General features: G+C 41.9%; 1 protein-coding gene across 4 annotated transcripts in view; it reads right to left on the reverse strand.

Moving 5' to 3' along the window:
* plekha5 (pleckstrin homology domain containing, family A member 5) overlaps nt 1-25,109 on the reverse strand; it is a 248,798-nt gene that overhangs the window by 66,085 nt on the left and 157,604 nt on the right. For 2 of the 4 annotated variants that reach the window (XM_078243203.1, XM_078243204.1), the window contains exons 5-9: nt 24,447-24,500; nt 15,814-15,985; nt 12,661-12,765; nt 9,805-9,877; nt 1,048-1,148 (exon numbers count right to left, since the gene is read on the reverse strand). In XM_078243203.1, the coding sequence (XP_078099329.1) occupies nt 1,048-1,148; nt 9,805-9,877; nt 12,661-12,765; nt 15,814-15,985; nt 24,447-24,500 (505 nt within the window). Of the gene's footprint in view, nt 1-1,047; nt 1,149-4,934; nt 5,563-9,804; nt 9,878-12,660; nt 12,766-15,813; nt 15,986-24,446; nt 24,501-25,109 lie in introns of those variants that run through there. The other 2 variants (XM_078243206.1, XM_078243205.1) reach the window with 2 other exon arrangements.

A 25,109-nucleotide genomic window follows, 5' to 3' on the forward strand; every position in this document is an offset into this window, starting at 1 on the left:
TTCCTCCGCCCGCACCGGGTGCCCTAATTACCGGAAGTGACTAAAAAAAATGTGTTCTTACATATGTGTACTGTGAGGCTCTGTACGGTGGCACCAAGTCCCAACTCTTCAGTTTTCATTGTGTAAACGTAATAAGAAACTAAGTTCATTGCAATCAAATTGCTTTATTGGCATGAATTTCCGGATTTTTATTTTTTGCCAAAGCATTGAGGATAATATGTTCGTGTTTGTGTGTGTGTGTTAATTTATTTAGGGTCAATAAAGAAACAGCAGTATATTAATTTGAAATCGTCAGGAAAGGGTCAAATGTAAGAAAGAAAACAAAAAGTGAAACAAAAGAACACATGGAGAACATATGAAGTATGAAATTTCTCTCTCCCTCTCCCCCCCCTCTCTCAAAAAATGACAAACAAATAAATCTATTTCCCAAAATTGTGAACTCTTCCTTTAAAACAGTGTATTAGATTACTCAAAGAGTTAAATGAGCAATGTGCTCCTAGTAGCTGGCTGCATGTGTGTGTATGTGTAGAGATGGGACCACCACTTTAGTGTAAAGACCATCCAGTCAGGGTAAAAGAGTGGAACTTAAAGGTGCACTATGAGTTCCTGCATGGTCTCTTCTGCTGACGTTCCAAGTACATTCCAAACAAAACCCCCCATGTTTCCGTAACTGTCATGACTAAGTCACTAAGCCCCACCCCCTTCCCCAACCATCTTGTCTGTGATTGGCTGGAACGTGGTTTGTTGTATTTTGGTGTCTATCCTGTGCCCCTAGTGTTTGTTTGACATTTACGACCCGTGCTTTTTCACGGTGTGTTCAGGGGGCAGGCAGCTAGCAGATCAAGGAGAGATGACTACGATTTGAGACAAAAATGAAATCACGCTGAAACCATGCAGGAACTCATAGTGCACCTTTAAGTAAACCATTCTAAACTTGGTTTTGGGGAAGAAGAAAAAAATAAAAGCATTCAGGCACTTTGTTAGGTTCATCATCATCACCACCATTAATTCAAAAACAGACACTGTAAGCAGACACTTGTGATTTACCTTAAAGGCGTATTTCCTGCTGATGTGGTCATCCACAGACAACATGGAGATGTGAAAGCTTGGCAGCAGGATACTTCCCAGGATGCTATCCTCTTTCTCATCTGCACCAAAGAAAGAAGAAGAAGAGTCACATGTTAGAGCGGGACATTTGCATTCGAAGCCACATCCACCTACACTAAACTAAGTGGAGTCTGGATCTGGCTCAGCTTCAGTGGACAGACGATCAATAAAGATGGATCAGTGTCACAGGAGGTGGTAGATTGAATAAGCGGATGGACTGCTCATTACAAACACTAACTATTCATCTTTGGGTGGTAAAGCCCAGAAGGGGAAAGGACATTGTGTTGGAGAGTGATAGCAAAGGTGCAACTGAAAGCACAGAAAACACAGAGATGAGTAAAGGTGAATACGGCAAATGTGTTATGTAATTAATCACAGGGAAGTTACAGAGGAGAAGTAACCCAGTTATTTTAAATTAAATATTAAATTTAATAATTTTTCCTGAGTTTCCTGTTTGTATAATAAGATAGGAGAAAATGCTACAGATGTCCGGTCTAACTATAAACAATACAAAATGAGTTTCATCTGGTTGTCACAACAGCTCACACTAAGTTAAGCTGAGCAGCTTGTCACTAAAATGAGAACAGCTGGTCCACCTTAAGTGAGTGAGCCTGGAGCGTTTTAGCTTGTTGCTAACGTCGGGGCTAAAGTCTGATTTATGGTTCTGCTGAGACTCCACGCAGATTGTCATTGTGCAGAGTACAAGTACAAAGACAACAAAATGTATTTTGTGTCCAACCAGAAGTGCAAAAAAAAGCAGAAAAGTGCAATGTGATATACAAAGTATAGACAGGTGGAGCATAGACCAAAAAAAATGATACTCAAACCAAAATACAAAAAAATAATATTAAACTGAGACAAAATAACAGCAAACAAACAAAACAGCAACCTCACAGCCAGCTGCCAACATTCATCAAGCCTTCTTCTCCTGAAGCCATTTTTAACTCAGCCCCCCCTGCACAGGTGATTATAGGGTGAGCTATCCTGAGCAAGCAACAGTAACACTTAAGTTTCTCAAAACATCATTACAATAGGAGATCAGTTACTGCCGACAATACTATTTATACATATCTGTTCACCCACTACAATAGGCACCAGTTACTGCAGAACTATCTTACCCATTGTTCTTCACCTTAGGATTGCCCAGCCCCTCCCTTCAGAAAAGACCTAATGAGGCAAACCTGTATCCACTCTCCCTGATTAAGCTGGTGAGCAGCTGACCTACCCCCCCATCACAGGCAGAACCATAGCACAACACTATGAACCCATAAAACCTCCCAAACAGGCCTATGTCAAATAATAAAGTAACAAATACACTAAAACAATAACCTACAACATTAGTCATATTAAGAATTAAGCAGACACCAAACAGTATTCATTTTGGTAACAGGGCCTAGTGAAAAGGGAGAAAGGTAGCCTTTTCACATTACTCTTATGTAGATACCTTCAAGTAAAGTGTTACCCATAATTCAGTGTTTCCCCTACCATGATGGTCCAAAATGATTTTAACAACAAAGTTAGCACAGTAGAATAAAGTTAAATTACGTTGAAAGGGTGCCAGGCACCCCTAAAGCTCTGGTCCTAGAAGCCCCTGGAGTGGTACACATCGTAGAACGTCTTCCACATTTCAGAAGCGCAACAACATATGTGAAACACAGCCGTGACTGCATTACAGTCCTCTAACTGAGTATTTATTGATGCCAGATTTTTTTTTAATAGGCCTTGCAACAACTAGGGATGCACCGAATCCAGATTTTTGTGGTTTGGCTGAATACCGAATCAACTGGTTAAGATTCTGCCATCTTCAGTCCATGAACACAGTAAACACATTAATGAAGTCAACAACGTCCACAGCAGTGTATTTTTCATTTTATTTTATTTTAACTGTAAAAAGAAAAAAAAGAATAGGTAACATTATGCCAGGAAGACAAGTGGGAAAAACTATTTTGACAATTACCATATGCCTAAGCAAAGCTGGTACCTGAAGTTGCTGCATTCTGGCTGCTGTCTGTAGATTCCTTCATGCACAACTCGTATTCTTCTGGATGTTTCATACCAGATGTTGTAACAGCGGTGATGTTGTGTATTGTTTAGGGTCCTCGCCACCACCAGACTAATCAGCATTGCAGATTGAACATGTAGCTGGACTTGAATGGCCTTCTTTTGACTGAAAGTACTGCCAAACAACACTTTTTCTGCTCACCAGTTCCATTTCCACTTCCTCACAGCCTGCTGCATTGAATGCTTCACCTACGTAAACACCTTCCTGTAATCAACGGCGCCGTCATTACATCGACCAGCGTAGTGCGCGTAGAGCAAGTGTAGGGTTCGGTTCGCTGGGAAAACATTCTAAGGTTCGGCAGAAACCGAACCCCGTCAAAAAGCCTAATATTCGGCCGAATCCGAAGCCGAATCCTGGAGTCGGTGCATTCTTGGCGGCAACAACAAACTGAGCATCCATCCTTCCATCGCCTCTCTGTGCTCTGTTTAGCGCAATGCTGCTTTGATGGGAGCTTCCAGGCTACAAAGTGAAGGCAGCACAATGCAGGCAGAGACACGTCTGCTGCACCAGCTGCAGCAAAAACCTATAGAGCCTGCAGCCAGCGCTGCTGTTTGCTTTAGTCGAGGCTGCACAGTGAGCTGTGCAGCTCCTCCGGCCCCAGCCCCGCTGCTGAATTATTGAGATACAGAACACACACAGACACACACAGAAAAGGAGCGAGAAAGAAAGGGAACACGTGAGCTGGCATGCTGTTGGTATACACTGCAGTGTGAGTGGGTGGTTTGACATTTCAAGGTTCTTCACTCAGGTTTGAGGAAGCTGCAAATCTGTCACGAAAACATTTTTTGTTCAGATGAGTCCCTGACCCATACACAAAAACTGTAACTACTAAGATAAAGGTTATGTTGTAATGGTAATGATTATTATGGTTTATAACAAGATTACGTCCTTATTTTAACAGCTTCATCCCCCAGGCTATCTTTAGTTTCCTATACTGTTTGGTTTTGGCTTACATTTGCACTATTTTGATTTTATAACTGTACTGTATATATTACATATCTTTTTTATTTCTATTGTATATATATATATATATATATATTTCTTATCTTTTATATTATGCTTGTTGTACGTGTCCTTATTGCACCGTGGGTTGGAGAGAAATGTATTTTCAATTGCTCTGTACATATTGCAGAATTGACAATAAAGTTGACTTGACTTTTGGGCATCTATGGAACTTCAAAAGATGCACACAACAGAATCATTTGTACACACAAAATATTAGATTCATATCTAGTTCACACAAGATACGTTAAGATAAGAACTTGTGCCCACAAGGTAATTATACTGATGGACAAAATATTAATTTGTACACACTATTCTAGTGCAAAAGTAGTTTAAGTCCAGGGGTGGAAGTAACTAATTACATGTACGTAATAAGTAATGTCTGTACTCTACATCCAACATACTGTGCGTTTTGTAGGCCGTACAGCCCAATTTCTGCCAGATCTAACAATAATTTTCACATTAACATTTTTTTATTAAGGATATTTGCATCTAACCGGATACACGTGTTTCATATGAAGATGTTCAGAACACTGAGGCCCAAATGTGTTCCAGAGCAATCTGTAAAGAGATAAAGGCTGAAAAGTTGATGTTTGCTTTTTGAAATTTCTCAATGAAAACAACTCTAAACTCAGTTGTTTTGATGCTTGAAATGAGTTTATAAAAGTCTTGGGTTCACACAAGTATATATGAATACAGTTTTTCATGATCGCTATGACAATGTTTTCAATTTTCTTAACAACTTTCCTAAACTCTTAACACACCTACAACACACGATTGGCAAAACAGTTCATTTCATGCTCAAAATCACACATTGTAAACTAAACTCCAACACAATAAAATAAAATAAATAATAAATAAAATACAATAATTCACTAACACAATACACTGTGTTTACCAAAACAATGCAATCATGTCTCAAAATCAAATACTTCTTCCAAAACACTAACACGTGTTCTGTCCCAACAGGAACATTTAGTCAATCATAGAACAATGTCATACAGAACACTAACATCACATGGAAGTACAGAAACTACATTATTTGATATGTGTCAGGTCTGCTCTTATACAACAGACAATAGTATAGTGTATTGATTATAGATTGTGTTTTGGACTGCAGTTTCTCTTGAAGCCTCTCTACAGTTTTGTTTTGTTGGGTTTAGTAAATGCATGCATATTGTTTTATTTTTTTATTTTGTCTGTAGTAATTTACGTAATTACTGGGGGAAAGAAAAGTTACAAACTAAAGGTACGTAATAGTAACAAAGCATTGTGGGGCAAATCCTGCCTCTCTCCAGCATCAGGCCACACGTTTTCATCATCACATTAGATGTCCTCTCTTGCCATGCACCTGGATGTGGTGCTTCCATTGCTTCCACCTGCATGACTTTCTGAAAGTGCACAGTTGTACTGTAGTAAATAAAGTGTTTTTAATTTTTTTTTTTTAAAGCTGTATATGTAACCTCAGACATCTTACCTGGACATATGGGTATCTTTGCTCTTTTACCTGTTCACTGTTTCTCCCCAACAGTACAATGTATGCAACTCTTTCAGTCTTTATGAGCTTTCCATATATAGGTTTCTGCCTGTAAAAAGGAAGTTTTTCCTCGCCACTGTTGCACCAAAGGCTTGCTCTTGGGGGGAATTGTTGGGTCTTTGTAAATTATTGAGTGTGGTCTAGACCTACTCTATCTATAAAGTGTCCTGAGATAACTCCTGTTGTGGTTATTGACACTATAAATAAATGTAATTGAATTGAGTAAGTGTGTAGAGTTTTGAAAACTGTGTTCAAGCAATGAAAAACAAACTAGTTTGGTGCTGCTGTACAGACTGTAGTTAGAGTTTTGAACATGTCTCTCCAGTTGTGCCCACTGTCGTTTAGCAATCCAAAAAAAACTTTAAGTAATCAAGTAAATGTTCACAAGTAATCTCATTTATACTTAAAGGACAATTCCGGCGCAAAATGAACCTAGGGGTTAATAACACATGTGTACCGAGTCGACCGTTCTCTGGGATATGTTTTATATGCTAGTAGTTGGTAGTCGCTATTTCTATACCACTAACAAGGCTAAAAATAGCATCACACTTCCACGTTACAATGTTCTCAATGCTTCGGTTTACATGTAGTGACCCTCATTATGCTATGGTTGAAGTGTGGTGATATTTTGAGCCTTGTTAGTGGTATAAAAGCAATTTCTTTTTACTTTACCCGTGCCCCGAAGACTAGTGTTATAAGCTAATCAGCGGTTCGCGCTAGCTTGTTTCAAGCCAGAGACACATTCGATTAGCATCAAAACATATCCCAGAGAACGGTCGACTCGGTACACGTGTGTTATTAACCCCTAGGTTCATTTTGCGCCAGAATTGTCCTTTAAGTAAAAGCTCTTTAAAGTCAGAGTACTTTTTTATTTGAGTAAAGTATTTTGGTGCTCTTTCCGCCCGTATTCAGCTCACAGAGGATGAATCCAGCTTAATCAACTTCATCAAGTTGTACTGCCAAACATTGGGAAAGCCTGGAGAAGCTGCCTAATGTGATGTTACGACAGCTGTAATCATTAGTGTATTGCCTCACTCTGGTAATAATGGAATTATTAAGAGTGCACGCTGAATGAATGTATCGAGACGAGATTTGCTTATCATCCCTGCTTCAACAACTCCAAATTCTGCAAACACCTCCCAACCTGAGTGACAGACGGTACTTAGAATAAAGTGATAAAGCAAGCAGGAGAGAAAAAAGGAAGACGAAGAAGAGGTTATTATCCGAAGCTGAGCACGACATTGTCTTTCCAGAGGACGCCTCCCCGCTCTCGTCTCTGGCTGGCTAAGCCAGTAAACATCCAATTTTCCCTCGGGTTTGTCATGAAAGCGGCTGCTGATTGCGCTCTGGGAGCGGCTAATTTGGCAATTTACGGAGATGGAAAAATCTCTCTCAAGGGTTTAGGAGACACGACGATGGAACAGATGAGCTCTTGTGAACCTAAAGTTGTAAATAAGTGGCGCTGCAGCGCGGGCGTCGCAACTGTGGGTGAAAGCAAGGACAACTACTTTTACCTGGCTAGGACACTTAACCTCTGGACTCGGCTCTTGATTAAGCGATAAAAACAGCGTTGTGCTAGCGTTTCATATATGTTATTTTCTTGTTACACTGCCTCGTCGAAGGTAAATGAGCCCAGTGAAATAAATGGTTACACTTTACTTGAAGGTATCTACATAAGAGTGACATGACACTGTCATGAACGTGTCATAAACATTATAAACAAGTCATAAACGTTTATGACACAACGCTTCTTTTATTAAATGTCATTCGGTTTTTGTCATGACAAGTTAGGGTTAGGGTTAGAGTTAGGGTCCATGTGTCATGACTGTGTCATGACAGTGTCATGTGTTCATGACACTGTTTATGACACTGTCATGTCACTCTTTTGTAGATACCTTCAAGTAAAGTGTTACCAAATAAACACTTTATCAATGATGAGAGCACCACAAACAGAATCCATTCACCTCCACCGTATTTGGTGGAATCTCTATGGGAGCATGGCCAGATACCACTAGTGACAATGTATTTTTTTTATCATTGTCATGCTGAAAGACCCAGCCACATTTCATCTTCAATGCCCTTGCTGATGGAAGGAGGTTTTCACTCAAAATCTCACGATACATGGCCCCATTCATTCTTTCCTTTACACGGATCAGTCGTCCTGGTCCCTTTGCAGAAAAACAGCCCCAAAGCATGATGTTTCCACCCCCATGCTTCACAGTAGGTATGGTGTTCTTTGGATGCAACTCAGCATTCTTCCCCCGCCAAACACGACGAGTTGAGTTTTTACCAAAAAGTTCTATTTTGGTTTCATCTGACATTTTCCCAATCCTCTTCTGGATCATCCAAATGCTCTCTAGCAAACTCCAGACGGGCCTGGACATGTACTGGCTTAAGCAGGGGGACACGTCTGGCACTGCATGTTACTGATGGTAGCCTTTGTTACTTTGGTCCCAGCTCTCTGCAGGTCATTCACTAGGTCCCCCCGTGTGGTTCTGGGATTTTTGCTCACCGTTCTTGTGATCATTTTGACCCCACGGGGTGAGATCTTGCGTGGAGCCCCAGATCGAGGGAGATTATTAGTGGTCTTGTATGTCTTCCATTTTCTTATAATTGCTCCCACAGTTGATTTCTTCACACCAAGCTGCTTACCTATTGCAGATTCAGTCTTCCTAGCCTGGTGCAGGTCTACAATTTTGTTTCTGGTGTCCTTTGACAGCTCTTTGGTCTTGGCCATAGTGGAGTTTGGAGTGTGACTGTTTGAGGTTGTGGACAGGTGTCTTTTATACTGATAACAAGTTCAAACAGGTGCCATTAATACAGGTAACGAGTGGAGGACAGAGGAGCCTCTTAAAGAAGAAGTTACAGGTCTGTGAGAGCCAGAAATCTTGCTTGTTTGTAGGTGACCAAATACTTATTTTCCCGAGGAATTTGCAAATAAATTCATTAAAAATCCTACAATGTGATTTTCTGGATTTATTTTTCTCATTTTGTCTCTCATAGTTGAAGTGTACCTATGATGACAATTACAGGCCTCTCTCATCTTTTTAAGTGGGAGAACTTGCACAATTGGTGGCTGACTAAATACTTTTTTGCCCCACTGTGTATATATACAAGTTACCTTGTGCATATGTCATACTTTTCTTTTAAACTAACCCTGACATATTTGGAATCTTGGAAAACATTAGATTCTGCTGCTTTGAAAAAATGCTCTGTAATGGAACATACAGTATAGTCTGGATCAATGGAAGTACATTTCCAGGATAAAGGCTGACATCTCACCTTCCTCTCTCTCTCTGTGTGTTGCCGATCTCAAAATCCAAATGCAAACAACAACAGAGCAGTTTTTTCTCCTATCCCAGAATGCATCTGTGATGTAGCCAGACCTCACTCCACATCGCTGTGGAGGAAGGTCTGGCAATGTGAGACTATGGAACATACAGTTTGGTGACAAATGACAGCCGAGAACAACATAAAGTGTGATCATAAGGTGTTAAGTCTCCAGAACTCTCCAACCGTGAGCGGAACTCCACTGGAGGGATGAACAGCATTCTTCCAAAAGATAATCCCTCATTTGGTGATGATGGTTGAGAGCCCTACACTGAATTTAACCTCAGGGTTTGTGTTGATTACTGCGAGTGCAGTAATAGAGCAGAAAATGTACTTTTGACTAAATCGAGTCATTTTTTGGTTACGCCATCTAACCGCAAATGGCACTGTCAATACTTGCGGTTTCAAAGTAAAGGCCTACGACTGCCTTTGCATTACAATGTATTTATTGCGAAGCACATGCAGGAAGTGATGACCGCAGCAAAAAACACCAAAGAGGAATAGTAAAACTGCATTCATGACGTTGTCATAAATGTCCTACTGATTGATTCAGACTTTTCCCTTCATTGGTCACATCTGTTCGTAATAATGAGTTTAACATGGGATGGCCTTCAAACATGACTGGTATGATCCTTGAAATAGTGAATGTGCTTTCTTGAATTGCCCTTGAACAAAACATGGACTTGCTTTTGATTTGACCACTTAAATCCACAGACTGCATCACACATCTGGATGTGTGTGTTTGTGTGTGTGTGTGTGTCCTTACCACGGTAGTAGAAGAGGCACATGTCACACAGAACGAACCACCTCTTCTTCCACAGCTTCATGCCTGTGCTGTCCTGCAGGGGTCAAAGTGTAGTCATTACAGCAAACAAGACACACACACACACACACACCCCCCCCACACACACACACACACACACACACACACACACACGCACACACACACACACACACAGCCTCTCCTTTGATCTCCTCTCACTTCCCCTCTTCCTGATACCCTCGCTGTCTCTCCCTCTGGCTGCTTCTATTAACCAGCTTCTATCACTCCCTCTGAGACAAATTGCTCTGTTATATCTCTTCATAACGCAGTGACAAATTTGCCTCTGTGCTGCTCGGGGCAAAGGCCTGTGCTTTGTTCTCTATGCGGCAATACCACATTTTTTTTGAGACCATTCGCTCGCCGTTTGAACTGCGTGGCGTTTGGCCACAGATCCCAAGGTTAGGAGCTTTGGGTAAACACTGATGACATTTCTTGTGCGAGGGAGCACTTTGCCTGACAGGTCTGAGGGGAAGAGAAGGGGCAATGCTGGTGTGAAGTGAATCGATTCTCGTCTGGGTATGAATACAGTGAGCAGCAGCACAGAGGCCTTTTCTGCCAGATGTCCGTCCCCTTCCTCTGTCTCTGTGTTGGCGTTCTAACCTCTGGTGGATTTGTGAGGACTATGGTTAACTGCTCCTCAGATCTCTGCAGGGTAAATCCAGACAGCTAGCTAGACTATCTGTCCAATCTGAGTGTTCTGTTTGAGTTTGAGTTGTGGACTAGTCAGACCCTCCTTCACAGCGCTGTGGAGGAAGGTCTGGCATTGCAAAACTAATAATGAGAGAACAAGCTGAGCCCTGAGCTAGGTTAGCTAATGCCCAGCAAAGGAACCTGCAAAAGGAACCAGATCACAATCCACATGGCTGCTGCAGGATTCAATGGTTCCAACCCAACAAATATTAGATCTGTAGTAACCTTTACTCAGCCCGATACAACTGTCATGTTGTTTCTATTCTTTAATTCAGCCTCACATATGCCTCATTACCACTGCATGGTTTGACTCAAGTTGAGGTGGTTTGGGCACCTGGTAAGGAAGCCCCCTGGGCACCTCCCTTGGGAGGTGTTCCAGGACTCGGGGAATATCCAGGACTAGGTGTTGCTCTTGGAGAGAATTGTTGGGTCTTTGTAAATTATAGAGTGTGGTCTGGACCTACTCTATCTGTAAAGTGTCCTGAGATAAACTCCTGGCAAAACGAGCACTTTTGTGAAGGTAAATACAAGCTGGACAACTGTCCTATTAACTTATATTGTAGCTTGTTTCTCCGCTGCTGACTGCAGTGATCTCTCTTAATACTGGACCAATGTCAAAGATTGTTGTTCCCATCAGTCACTTAGACACAAAAAAAGGTTGAAAACTGTGGATAGAACCCCCCTCAGGGTAGGTGGGATTCTTATCCAAAAAAGAGCGGTTCCAGGCGAGTCGAGTTGAGCCGTACCATGCAATGGAAATGTGGCAATTGTGTTCTCATTGGCCGATCTCTGTCGACTTAGGAGTAGTTATATCAGTAAGTTGACTCATATAGTATGCAGCTGTGTCACCTCACCAAAGTGTTTCACGATTTTAGCGGTCATATTTCTGTCCCTATTTTTCATGGATGTACTGTAGCTAGGTAGTTATGCATAACATCATGGACCATACCAGTGTGCACCAAAGATTTATATATTTTACATTTCTGCCAACCATTCTCCACGGCCATGCCTTTTAGATTTTTTAATTTGTTTTCCCTACCTTCCGGGCAGCCAATAGCTTCCATGGATTTAGGTTCAGAATTTAAATCAACCCACACAGACACTTGCATAATGATTCTAGGTGAACACTATGCTATTTATATTTTCTGGCTGAGTTGAGTTACTGTGTTAATCACTTTGTACTTGCAACAGCTGTACGCTGCAGGTAGGTTTCAAATCTCTGTAATGTGATTCTCATACTTCAGTAAAATGAATGGAAACCAGTGGCTGTCTGGTAGGTACAGTAGGAAAAAAGTATCAAATACTACAGCTCTGAAAAAGTGTAAGCAGTCATGTGAAGATTGAGTGATTTTTGGTTAAAAAAAAATATTTAAGCATGACAACACAGCGATATGGACGGATTAAACACTTTTTTGGGGCGGCTAAACAATGGCTTAAATGAATTACAGAACTCCAAATTTCAGGATACTTCGCACAGTCACTGCACTGTTCCACCATGTAACTCCCCCTAAACCTTCTGAGGTCTAAGGGCATTTTTACTTTTTTTTTTATTCACATATTAAGGATATTTGCATATAACCGGATACGCATGTATTTCATATGAAAATGTTCAGAACAAACTCAGTTGTTTTGGTGCTTGAAATGAGTTTACAAAAGTCTACACAAGTAGCGTAATATATGAATAAAATAGTAAATAAATGTCGAAAATGAAATTTTGTAATATTGCTTTTTGGTAGGAGTGTTGTCAAACATGGCTTGGACTCAACAGTGCGTCTTTTGTCCTTCGGGGGATTAAACCACAAACTTTCTCCATTTTTATTTGTTTGTGTATCACACCACAGATACTGCACATACTACAACCATAATGGTAAGTACCATAAATATTACCTATGATCAGCGCCTCTCCCCCATGCACACACGCATCTTATCTCTTATTATTCAGTAGTTTCACTGAAAGCGGCACAAATGACAATTTATACTTGTTCAGCTTGCAGTTTGGTAACCTGTACCTCCTGCCTGACGCATCAGCTCATACTCACTATTCAAAACAATATACTGTGTATATATATATATATATATATATATATATATATGGCCTTCCTCCTGTACCTGTTTGTAAAGCCAGTTGCTCTTGACAACCGGGGCATTGGGGTTCCTCTTGATGGAGTTTGACCTCTTCCCAAAGTTGTGAACTTTTTTGGAAGACCTAGAGGGCTGTTAAAACACAGGAATGGGTAATACATGTTATATTCAGCTCTACAGAAGAAACAAATAAATAAAACATTTACATTACAATTACATATACAAATTCTTGAAATTCACATTTTGGAATAAAAGTCACCCAAAATAATCTATACACCTTTTTGAAAAACAACAGCCCAGGGTATGCTTTTGTTTCTATCTTTATAAAATAGGGGTTGAAAAAAAATGGTAGTTACCCTTTAATACTACGTCATTACAACAGCGCCGCGGTTGAGCTGCTGCTAAAGCGTGATTTTTGCATCGGTATCTGACGCTGAGAGCCACTGACCAAGCTTCAGTATTTTATGAGTTGGCAGTGAGAATGGGTTGGGTTCAATGGTAATGGGTAATGGGTTTTCCCAGACAATGTACTTCCTGTGGACTTTAACCCTACATGCAGCATCCTGAGTCCATCACATGCTTAGGTTTGAGTTTAGGCTACTAAAAGCTGAGGGTCTAAAGATAGAGGGTGCTGTATGCTATCCAGATTGTAAAGCCTTTTAAGGCACATTTGTACGGTGGCTGACAGGGCCAAACGCCCTGCAACTTAAGAAAACACACACAAATAGACAAAACACAAGCAAATTAAGAAAACAACTTAGTTTATTGTATTTCAAGAGCGAATTGCTCCACAATATGAATACAGATTGATCACTTATTTTGTTGTATAATCACAATATTACACTTGAGAAGGCCTATAGCCTACTTCAGTAATTTCAGACCTCGAAATTAAACCCTCTCATGTAACATGGCTTAAAGAAACGTCAACGTTAAATGTTTTATCACCACGAGTTTACAGACGTCTCTGCTGATTGAGTATCACCTGACCTGAGACACAGCCACCAAACCAGAGAAAACATATCTCAAACATAGACTTCATATTTACTCTCTCTCTCTCCCTCTCTCTCTCTCTCTCTCTCTCTCTCTCTCTCTCTCCCCCCCCTCTCCCCCTCTCTCCCTCTCTGTCTCTCTCTCTCTCTCTCTGTCTCTCTCTCTCTCTCTCTCTCTCTCTCTCTCTCTCTGTCTCTCTCTCTCTCTCTGTCTCTCTCTCTCCCCCCTTTTTTTGTTGCATTTCTTTTCTTAATTTGCTTGTGTTTGGTCTATTTGTGTGTGTTGTCTTAAGTTGCAGGGTGTTTGGCTCTGTCGGCCACCGTACATTTTGTGATTTTGAGCCATGTAATTCAAAATGACTTGACTCAACTAGGTAAAGGGATAGGGAAGGATCGTGGTTTTAGTTAAATATTAAAAAGTAAACATCCTGTCTTGTGATTCAAGTCACCATGGACTTTTTTAAAATTCAACCAAGACAATGATCTCTCCCTAACCTTAACAAACACACATGTTAATCATGCTGTAGTTGTTAGTAGAAGATATTGTAGGGAAACATTTTCTTCTGGCCAATGTAAGCAGAAGTCAAAATAGTATTAAGTAGTATAAGCATCACTTATTCATGAAAGCAGGAAATGGTTGGTTAAAAAATCTGCCTACCAGCATTTCCAAAGCTTACTAATTAACATGCTATATCTTGTTTGTTTCTATTTAAAAACCTTGGTGTCAAAATGACAGTTCATCACTCTATGGAGGGTTAGGTGCCGGCAGGCAGACTCTGAGCGATTGCCCTGTAACCAGCGGAGACTCCAGGAAGTTATGACCCCTTGCGTGCATCCCAAAATGTCTAACGATTCCTTTAAAATGTATCTGACTCTGGACGTGCCTTACAGAAAAGAGAAGGTAAGATTACGGTACCCAGGATGTGCTGAATGTAATAAAATGCTGCTTCCCTGCAGAGTTTACACACTTTGATGTGCCAGAATTCAATGTCTGATTTCCCAGCATCGACGCATTTTGACACTCCAGAAAAACAGCTAGTGGGTTTGTGGATTTACTGCACATACACACATCCGCTGGTGGTGTGTTACCCTTAACTTTCTGCAGATTTAATAAAAGGAAATCCCATGGAGTCACATCATCTGTGTGTTTTAGGAGAACGGTACTGTGTAGTAGAGTGACGTGCGGCAGAGTACAGTGTAGTAGTATAGCACAAAATGTAGAATGGTAGGTTATGGTGACATTCAAAATAACTTGTGTCTTTATTTAGTTAGAGTTAGCGAGCCATGCTGATGTTTATGAGGAAATGTTTGCCATTTTCACCATCCTTCTTTGGGCTACATCTACACTACTACGTTGTCATATTTAAGCGACGTTTTGAGACAAATAAGATTTCCGTCCACACAAGAGTTTTAGCTCCAGTAGCAGAACCAATCTCGTCTATATTAACACACATCACATGACCATTCACACATACACTGGGTGTGTGCGTGCAGGTGTAAACAGGAAGCAGATTGTCTGACGTTACTCTGCTGTTGGAAGTTGAAAATACAGAAAATACTCTGGAGAAAGAACAACAATGGTGAAAAGTAGGAGCAAGGATTTGGAACTTTTACTGTAAGGTATGCAAGCGTACCTAACCGAGTGACTGACGTGCGTCCTCGTTTCCGAAAGTCTCCTTTTCTGCCCGTCCAGACTTCTAAGCAACCCCAGAGTTTACAAACCAAAACGGGGGCAGCACTGTTTCCAAATTTCTCTGTTTAAGGGGCTCGGAAACACCGGAGTAGTGTGGACATGAGGCGTAAACGTAGCAAAAGATATTCATTTTTAAACTAAAACCTAGTAGTGTAGATGCAGTCTTTGTGTGCTAGAATGCTAACACTTGCTAAACAGTGAAAATCTAAATGCCATTGATATTTCAGTCTGGACTAAAGTGGCAGACCGACCTACAGACTGACTGACATTGCCATGCCTAGTGACACACTGCTAGCACGGCTACATAAATAATCAGAACAGGCTCCTCTTTTTTATAACCCTAAGCTGTGAAAATATCTCACCCGACATCTTTATGCACCATAGTCAGCCTCTGTCTGCTAATGATGCTTGATAAATGTGATGTTATTATTAGCCCTGATCTAGAACTGGGAATAAAGTACTCAACAGAGCAGCTGGCCTGTATGGATGGAGACTGACCCGTGTGGATGAAGTGGAGGTGGTGGTGGTGTTGGCGGTGGTGGCCGGGCTGCCGGGGAAGGTGCTGTAGTCGGAGCCACCCGTGTAGTTTGACGCTTCGCTCATGGTGCTCATGGGACGCTCCTTCTTGTCACTGCTGCTGCCTTGCTCTGACGAAGCCTTGGGAGCCGGCCTGCCACAGGGCAAGAGACACAGAGAGACAAAGAGAGTCAGTCACACATCCGGCTCTATATCAGTGATCTTCAAGGGGGTCCGCAACCCCTGGGGGGGTCCTCAGAGTCACTGCAGGGGGGCCGCTAAATTATTGTTTAAAACTCTTTTTTGAAAGACCCCCCCCCCAAAAAAAACAAACAAAACAAAACAACAACCTCAACAACGTTGATGATAGGCTTATTGGCCTGTAGGGTAGCCACTATGGTACAGTTTAGCATTGCTAACCACTGAGCCACTGTGCCACCATCTTCAAACTGGGATCCCTGCGTTCTGCAGGTAGTTCTGCTGGCAAACTGTCCCTGTGCATACCGGAGGTTTTGCACTGGGACTTAGATAATGGGCAGAACATGCATGGGTGGAAGTTTAAATGTTTTCACTTGTCCAAAAGCAATTGTGACTGCAATACAAAGGTGTACATGTCTCCTTGGTTAAATTAGTGAATTTGGTTCTAATAACTGTGATGTAAATGTGTGCAGGTGGATGCATATGTATGTGTGTGTGCTGGTATCGTAACCAATTGTGCTACCAAGATGAGAGAGCAGAGAGCTAATATCAAAGGCAGAATCTGTCTCCACGACAATCCAGCCAGCCAATCAGTCAACCCCCACATCTCATCTTCACTCTCTTAATGACACACTATCTCTGTCAGGGCCATTAGAGAGAGGGAGGATGAAGACGAGAGAAAGGGTAGAGTGGCTTGAATGAGTAGAGAGGGAGGCGACGGAGACGAGAGACGCAGAAACAGATATAAAGAAAGTGAGAATTTGAGGGAGGAGAGCCGGTCGCATGAATCACAGCTATTATTCTCTAGGTGTCACCTCTGATACATGCCTCTACGTCCAACCAATTTAAATGGCCTGCCAACTTGGCCTGAAAAATTTAACCAGCTCAAAGTTTCTGTCCCCTAGTCGAGTAAAAGGACAAAAGTTAATTAAAACTACTACATGTTGACAGCCCTATCTCGGCTCCTGAGGTTAGCAAAATAGAAGCAAAGCATGTCATTGTCCACGTTGGTATTATTATTGACGGCACACAACACAGGGGTTTTTGGTACTTCTGCTCAGTTGCTGGTTGTATTTAGCCTCTACAGAGCTCCAGGACGCCGGCTACCAGCGCTGTTGTTTAGCTGCCAACAGGTGACTGTGAGCCGGCTACAGGCACCGCCAGATGACGGTGCTTTCAGGGGCCGTGGTAGTGGAGTTTAGACAGAAGAAGTGAGCATCATGTGGAGATGACAGTTAAGTTTAGGCACCAAAACGACTTGTTAAGTTTAGGTAAAAGATAGTGGTTCCGTGGAACCAACGAGCGTTTCCTGGGTGAAAGTATTTTTGCTCTCCGGCTTGAAAGTGCTGTGTTTTATGTTGACACCACGTGTGCTATTTCATTTTGAGATTATTTTTTAAATAATTGAAATGCATTAGCAGATCTTTAATATGCCAATCTGACAGCTCTGGTAATCTCCTATACTTCAGCCCACTGAGCAACATTTAGTCCCCTGAAGCCAAATGGAAAACCCCAACTCTGCTAATTAAAGGTTGACTAAACTCACATTTCAAATAGAAACATCAATGCCCATAGACAAAATGTATTTGAGGCAGGATATCAGAGTGCCATGCATTTTAAAAAGGAGTCTCTGTAGAGCACTGGATACTCACAGCATTTATCCATCCTTAGGTATAGCAAAAGCACTTAAAGCAAGTTAACTTGTCAAATTCAATACTTAGCTCTTAATAGGGTGCAAATTACTCATATTAGTTAAGGGAGCTGCAGCATATTGAAGTTAAAGTTAATTAAGCCTTTTAGAGTATCTTACAGACATGTGGCACGATTCTAAAGCTGACAAATGGCTCCCTAGAAGCTACTATTGTTCTAATGACAGCACTCCTCTTTCTCGAACTGGCTGTTTTCATTAACCATACGTACATATAGCTACAAAAAGTTAAAGGTGCAGTAGCTAAGACTTATAAAACTAACTTTCTGTCATATTTTTTGAAACTGACCCTATGTTCCAGTAGAACTACATGAAGCAGGTCATTTAGAAAAATAACTGTCTCCTCTGGCTCCACCTACAGCCTGTAGTGGGATTTACAAAAATCCACCGCTTCCTGTTCAGATGCACCAATCAGGGCCGGGGGGGGCGGTGTCTAACTGTGTGTCAATCACTGCTCATGCACACGCATTCATTCTCCCTTGTGGGGGGAGGGGCTTAGGAGACAGTTTTGGCCTTTAGCGGAAAGGGGGCAGAAGTTGTCGATGTTCAAATTTTTTGGCTAAGTCCTGGATCTTCACAATCCTACCTACAGCACCTTTAAGCACTGAGCATTTGTAAGCATTCCATGTCTTTTTGTTATTGCTGTATGCACCACAATGACTGCTGCTGTATGAAAACTGTGGAACGTGGAGGAGGTCGGGGTGGATAATAACACACAGCGCGTTCCAAGCTGGGGAGCGGAGATCGCTTCCCGGGGAAAACAAAGGACTTTCACCCAGGAAACGCATGTTCCTCTGAAGTGTTTTAATCCAAACCTCGACCTTTTTCCTAAACTTAACTAGTCTTTTTGGTGCCTAAAGTTAACTATCGTCGCCGCATAACGCTCACTTTTTGTCGCCTAAACTTGACTGTAATGTCTGCCGAAACGACCAGCAGCTCGCGGTGCTCTGTACCGGGCTCAAAGTCACCTATTCTCGGGTAACTAAACCACCAACTGCTGCTGATACGACAGAGCTCTGTAGCCCGCATCACGGAGCTCAGTGTCGGCCAAGGACAGCTAGCAACTGCCGCTCGGCTAGCAACTGCCACTTAGCGTCACAAAGCCTTGTAGCCGGCCAATGTAGCTGGCGTCACGTGACCAGCCGGCGGCCTTCTAGTTTTGTAGGATATCATACATTTTGGTGAGACAACATTCTCGTACTATATCATATGGATAGGGTTGGGCATCGAGAACGGATTCCTACTTGGAATCGTTTCAAAAATTACGATTACAGTGGAATCGTTTCTTTATTGGAATCGTTTGGAGGATTTGGTTTTAAATCTGATCACGGGTTCCAAATTTAACATGCGCAAGTTTTGGTTTCTGTAGCGGCCAGGCTCTTGTTGTGTTGCAGCTGTGGAGCTCAGTAAGCAGCGCTCTAGTCTGGCTTTATTTTACGTTGGAAAAGCTGTAAAACTGCAACCCCCCATTGAATCAAAATAAAACTTTCCTCTTATGGAAATGTGACCTGTTTCAACTCCAGCTCTTAAAGAATCGGAATCGAGAATCGATGAGAACCGGAATCAAAAGGAAGAACCGCAATTGGAATCAGAATCGTTAAAATCCAAACAATGCCCAACCCTACATATGGACCCGTTAATGAGAACACGCTGACAGAGAACGTACTTCCTACAGTGACACGAGAGTAAACTTCTCATCCATGAAGAGGGCCTTCTGCAGAGCCAACAAGAAACCTGCATGATGTAGCAAAGAGGAACAGCCTTAAATGGCCAACGAGTCTAGAAGTCTCAGCGAAATCCAAATATGATGTGCTACACCCAGCTGGTAGCTACTGCAGGGTATTATGGAGTATTCTAAGGTGTTTGTGGTATCTGCCCATGTCGCTATGTCTATTCACAGCACAAAGGCAACCTTACTGACTTAACCAGAGGAGTTAGAATATATTCATTATGAAATATTATTCAGCTGGGCTGGGTGGAGGCCTTCACTCCCCTCTCTCCACACACACACACACACACACACACACACACACACACACACACACACACACAGCCAATCTGTTTTTCTCTCTTTCGGTCTTCCCAATCCTTCCCACTGTCTCTCTCGTCTGCCTTTTCATCTTTCAGTTGCGTGGTTTTCTTATTAACATTTCCTCCATAAACCCTCTCCTGCGACCGCTCTGTTTGCTCGCACTTTAGTGACTTGCTGATGAAACAGGTTAGTGTGAGCGCTGGCCATGCAGGCTGTTCTTCAGCCATCTGAGCAGGATCAGAGAGTTTTTTACCTCGATCCATTTGTTTGCAGTATGGCTTCCACTGCATATTGAGCACCAGTGTTACTGATGACTCCGCTCTATTTAAAATAGCCATTTTTTGTTCTCTGCAATGGCGGCCGGGCCTAAGAGGGTGTAGGGCGCCGCCCCTCCAGCTCTACATAAAAATTAATTAATTTTATTTAAAATTATTTATGCTTAAAATTGTGTGAGTAGCTTGCAATTGCATTTTCTGCAATAAATACGACTGCATTGCAAATAGAGATTTTCATTTGTGGAGGTTGCTGGAAGCAGAACTGCTGAGTCGAGCCAGCGAGGCAAAGTAAAAGCCTGGTTTCGCCAATTTACAGGGAACGGACGGGATTTAGGGTGCTCAGGCTAAGTGGCCGACACTTCCACATACACACTAATTAACAGGCAGCCTGCTCAGTCTATGGGATGAATAGATAGGACTCTCCACTCCAAATCTCGCCCGTGATGGGTGACTGACAGACTACACGAGAACGTGAACTGAAAGGAAAGTTGAGGCAACCACGACATGGATCCCACACTGTTCCTGGCTGTCAAATCTTTCTCAAACTAAATCTGTTTGAGAGAAGATCACTATCGGATGAACTTAACTTGTCAATCAACTTGGACCAGATCAACGTGAAGTTACAACTGAGCAGAAAACCAGTAACAGAGATGAAGAATACGACCCATCAGTTTGTAAAGATGTCCGACCTGCGGCAATTTCCTGCATGTCTTCCCCCTCTCTCTTCCCATTCATGTCTAAGCTGTCACAGTGATTGAAGGCAGAAATGGCAACAAAAATCTTAAAAAAATAAAAAATAAAACAAGATCCCACATTGAAAATTCAATGAAATTGGCCATGTCAATCATTAACATAACAAAATCTTTATGCGGGAAATGAAAATATAAAGCTCTGTCTCTAATGTAAGCATCTTTCAAAGACCCCGTCTTGTGAAATGCATTTGATAAAAGAAAATGAAGAGCAGACAGATCTTTAAATCTAAATGACACAGATACTTAGGTGAATGATAGCTTAAGCTGTGAGAATGACTTTAGGTATATTTCTCAGTAATGGGATTCTCTTGCTTTTATGTTTCTGGATTAGATCAGCGAGTCACAGTTCACTATGAGACAGTTCAAAGCTTTAACTGGGAGAAAATACTAGGCCTCGACTTTAATACCCTGTCATTCAGCAGTGTGTAGTCACAGTGTCAGCCTGACACATGGTTTCATTTCATCATTTCAGAGGTAATACAAGTCACTGCAGAAGTAAAAAAAGGGAATTTGCTTCATTTGGATGGCAGTAGAAATATACAAGTTCCTATTAAATCAACACACAGGGTGATTATTCAGAGAGGAAACTTTAACTTTCCCCGCTGTATGCTGGAGACACAAGCCATGGCACACACATTAATCACCCGGAATATCATTTGTGCATTAGTGTTGCATAGCAGCTCATCAAGCAATTCACACAGAGTCTGAAATAAAGTTAGTGTTAGTAACAGCAAGAGGCAGGAACAAGAAGAAGGAAAATAATTCTCAAGCCTTGGATTGAAGATGAATGGAGCTGAAGACAAAGCTGGAAGAAGTGTGTTATTCTTTGCTTTTATTGGCAGCACAGTGAGAAGTCACCAGTTTAAATTTACTAAACTTAACGGAACAGCTTGATTGTTTGAGAAGATCAATATCATCTCTGTGTTTCCAGTACAGAGATAGATGAAAGTCTTCCAATAACTGTTTCACCAGTTACCTGATCAAAGTCAAATCCACTGGTGGAACAGCATAGTCTAGAAATCTAGACCACCCTAGCGGCAGCAAATGTAATTTGCAGCCAGGGTCGTCTAGCAACTCTAGCCAAACTCTGATCAGGCCAATCACATCGCGTATAGAGTTGGTGGGTGGGCTTAACATAATGACGGCAGAGTTGCGACGGTTCCGCGTGAATTCCCTGCTACTTGAAAACAAAGAAGATGGCTGCTGCTGCTGGTGAACAGCGGTCTTTGGAATCGGCTTTGGCCGCGACTCTGGAAGACTTGGAGTTCAGCTTTTCTTTGAGAAAAGAACAAAGAACGGCCCTGAAGTCATTCTTAAAAAAGGAAGATGTGTTCAGAGTTTTGCCGACCGGATACAGCAAAAGTTGAATCTATCAACTAGCGTTGCTCTGGTTGGTTGTAGCTCTATCCTATTGCGTGCAGAGGGAATTTGAAAGACAACCGTTTATCCCGCCCATCGGATTGAGCCCTGCCAATGGAGAGTTCCCAGACCCAACATCTTAATGTGGGTCTGGCTTGTCAGGCTAGGAACAGCACACTGAATAAACAGAACATTCTGGAGTCACTGAGTGGGTTCTGGGTCCCATCATTATAAGCAGCTGCTGAGAGTCTCTATAATATCACACCGTATACCATAAAAACAATGGGCCTCATTGCAGCAACAGTTTCTTAAATGTCCCTTATATTTTTTCTCGTAATTGTCTCTATTAATATAAAAAACAATAGAAGTCAACTCTAGATACACCAAATGTTCAGAGGCCCATTGTCAAGAAGCTACAACTGAACTATAGGTTACTATATGATACGATAATGTTTTTTTTAGAGGAAGCGGTAACACTTTGTTTGAAGGGGTGTGCATGAGACTGACATAACACTGTCATTACCTGGCATGACACAAGTCATGAACATGAAGGAGTCTTTAAAACAACATAACCTGTCATAAATATGTCATAGCAGTCCTAATAATCAAACTTTAAAAAAAAACATTTAGCTTCATGTGTTAACATCACATTAAGCTGTCTTTAAGAGGTTGGTTTTAACTTTTAACTGTTATCAGAGCATTATATTTGTGTCATGAATATTTACCTTGACCTCAAGTAAAGTGGAACCATTTGGACTTGTCATCAAGATGTCAAGAATGTTGTAATGGCTCTGACACACCAACCCGACGGCCGACCTTCGGCAGAAAAGGCAGTCGGACTGACCGTCACCCCGAGTTGGTCAAAAGCCTCGGAACACACCAAAGCGACGCCGACTTTAGCGTACGTTCTGTGCGTGCGCAAGACATAATACATCTCCACAACAGCAGGCGGTGCTAATCTGTATTGTTGCCCAAAAAATGAAAACCGGCAGCTGATTGGACGAACGCATCACGTGAGTCTGGCTGCTCCCGGATTTTACAACCGGGTATAATGGCAGCTTGTTCAGAATACAATCTCATATTTTACGAAGATAATTCACCGAAACGTGTTTCTGAAAACATTTTAAGAGAGAAATAGGCCGTGCAGTTGCTGAATCTGTCTTCATTTCAGATCGACAGAGGTCAGTTTACAAGATTTGTCAGATTTTGAGAGCCGTTAGTCACACTCATCCCGCTCGTCATTTCCAGGTTAGCGCTCCACCAATCAGATTGGCCATTGAGTCCGACTGCCCGCCTTCCGATTCAACATGTCATATCGGCCCAAATGAGGGCCAACGGCTCCTCAGGCTGACCTCGCCAGACTGTCCGACGGACGATTATCGGCTTTAAGACCAGTTTGATGACAGTGAATACGGTACCAAGGTGATTTACGGAGTTTTGGACAGATACCATTAGCTTTAGGCTAGTTGTTGCTAAAGTAACTGCTAACTGTAGTTAGCTGCCGTTAGCTAGTTAGCTCGGTTAGTTGTACAGCTGAGCCCAGTGTGCAAGGAGCCAAACCCTGAAAGAAAACCATCTCGGTAACTGAGTGTATTCCCTGTCGTAAAACTGGCCTCCTTGCACTGGGAGCTCGCAGCAAAAGCGCATTGTGAACAAACTTGGACAAGCCATACAGAGATGAAACTTATTAGCTATAGCGAAGCAAAGCGTTAAGTAATAATAAAATAATAATAATAAAATGTTTCTATCACAAGGACTTAGCACTAAGCTTTTCCGTAAGAAGCCTCCAGCATCCCTATGCAGTCGCTTTACAACCTTTTGAGGATTACGTACATAGAATAAGTACTTCCAAGGTGCACGGGGAAGGTAAACAGTCTGAAGAGGTAAAACTCCAGCAACTCTGGTAGTATACAAAACAACTTTACTGTGAGACCAATGCGTTGTAGCTTGTGTCTTTCATCAGTGATATACGTGGAACATTTTACAATACAGTAAGGGCGTTTGAAGTTAGATAATTTTTTGTGGTTTTATGAGTTGCTGTCAACAAAACCACACCAAATATCCCAATCTTTCTAAAACTACAATGTGTTGTTTTTACTGTGTTATTTCTACACATTGATACTGATCCCCTAATCTGACTAGTCACGACCACATGTGGAACTGTTCTTTGAACTTACCCACTGCTAACATTCTGCATGCAACAACTTTTGGCAAACTCGTGTTCAAAGCATTAAGGCGGATAGGGAAGGTGAAGCCAAAGCAGCTCTTCCAGTGATGCGAGGGATCATTACCTGCTCAGAGCCTCTACTGGCTTGTCAGGGTGGACAAGCATTCCACAATTCATGCTAGAAACAGAACAAGGGAGGGAGAGAGAATGACAAAATACAATTGTGACTTTGAAGTTTGAATTACATTCAGTCATGCTACATGAAAAAAATAATGACAGAAATCACAACACGAAGAATAGAAAAGGGAAAACAAAATGATATGTGAATGAAGGTAGTTGTCCAACACATTCTCACTCCCATTGTGTCAGAAAGCGACGCTTGATGCCTTTGGCATTCGTTATTGATGCAAAAAGGTCTCCTTTAACGTCATATTTAGATGCGATTGGTCTTTTTTTTTTTTAAAGATTATTTTGTTGGCATTTTCACCTTTAATCACCAGGACAGCATAAAAGGGGAGAGAGAAGGGGAAGACATGCAGAAAACGTAGGCCTCTACGTCGAGAAATAAACCTCTTTATATGGTCGCGAGCTCTACCAACTGAGCTACCCAGGCACACATTTGTTCAGGACTCTTGGTGTCACTTTAGTTAACCAAACGCTCTGGGTCGGGACGTACGTTTAACTGACATGTGGCACAAGAGTGGGACAGTTAGGGTTAGGAAAAGAAGGTGGGAGGGGTTACAAAATGTCCGTTTAAATGACACGCAGGACAAGAACGGGACACGAA

The sequence above is a fragment of the Sander vitreus genome, chromosome 23 (genome assembly GCF_031162955.1).
Source record: "Sander vitreus isolate 19-12246 chromosome 23, sanVit1, whole genome shotgun sequence".
Classification (NCBI taxonomy): Eukaryota; Metazoa; Chordata; class Actinopteri; order Perciformes; family Percidae; genus Sander; species Sander vitreus.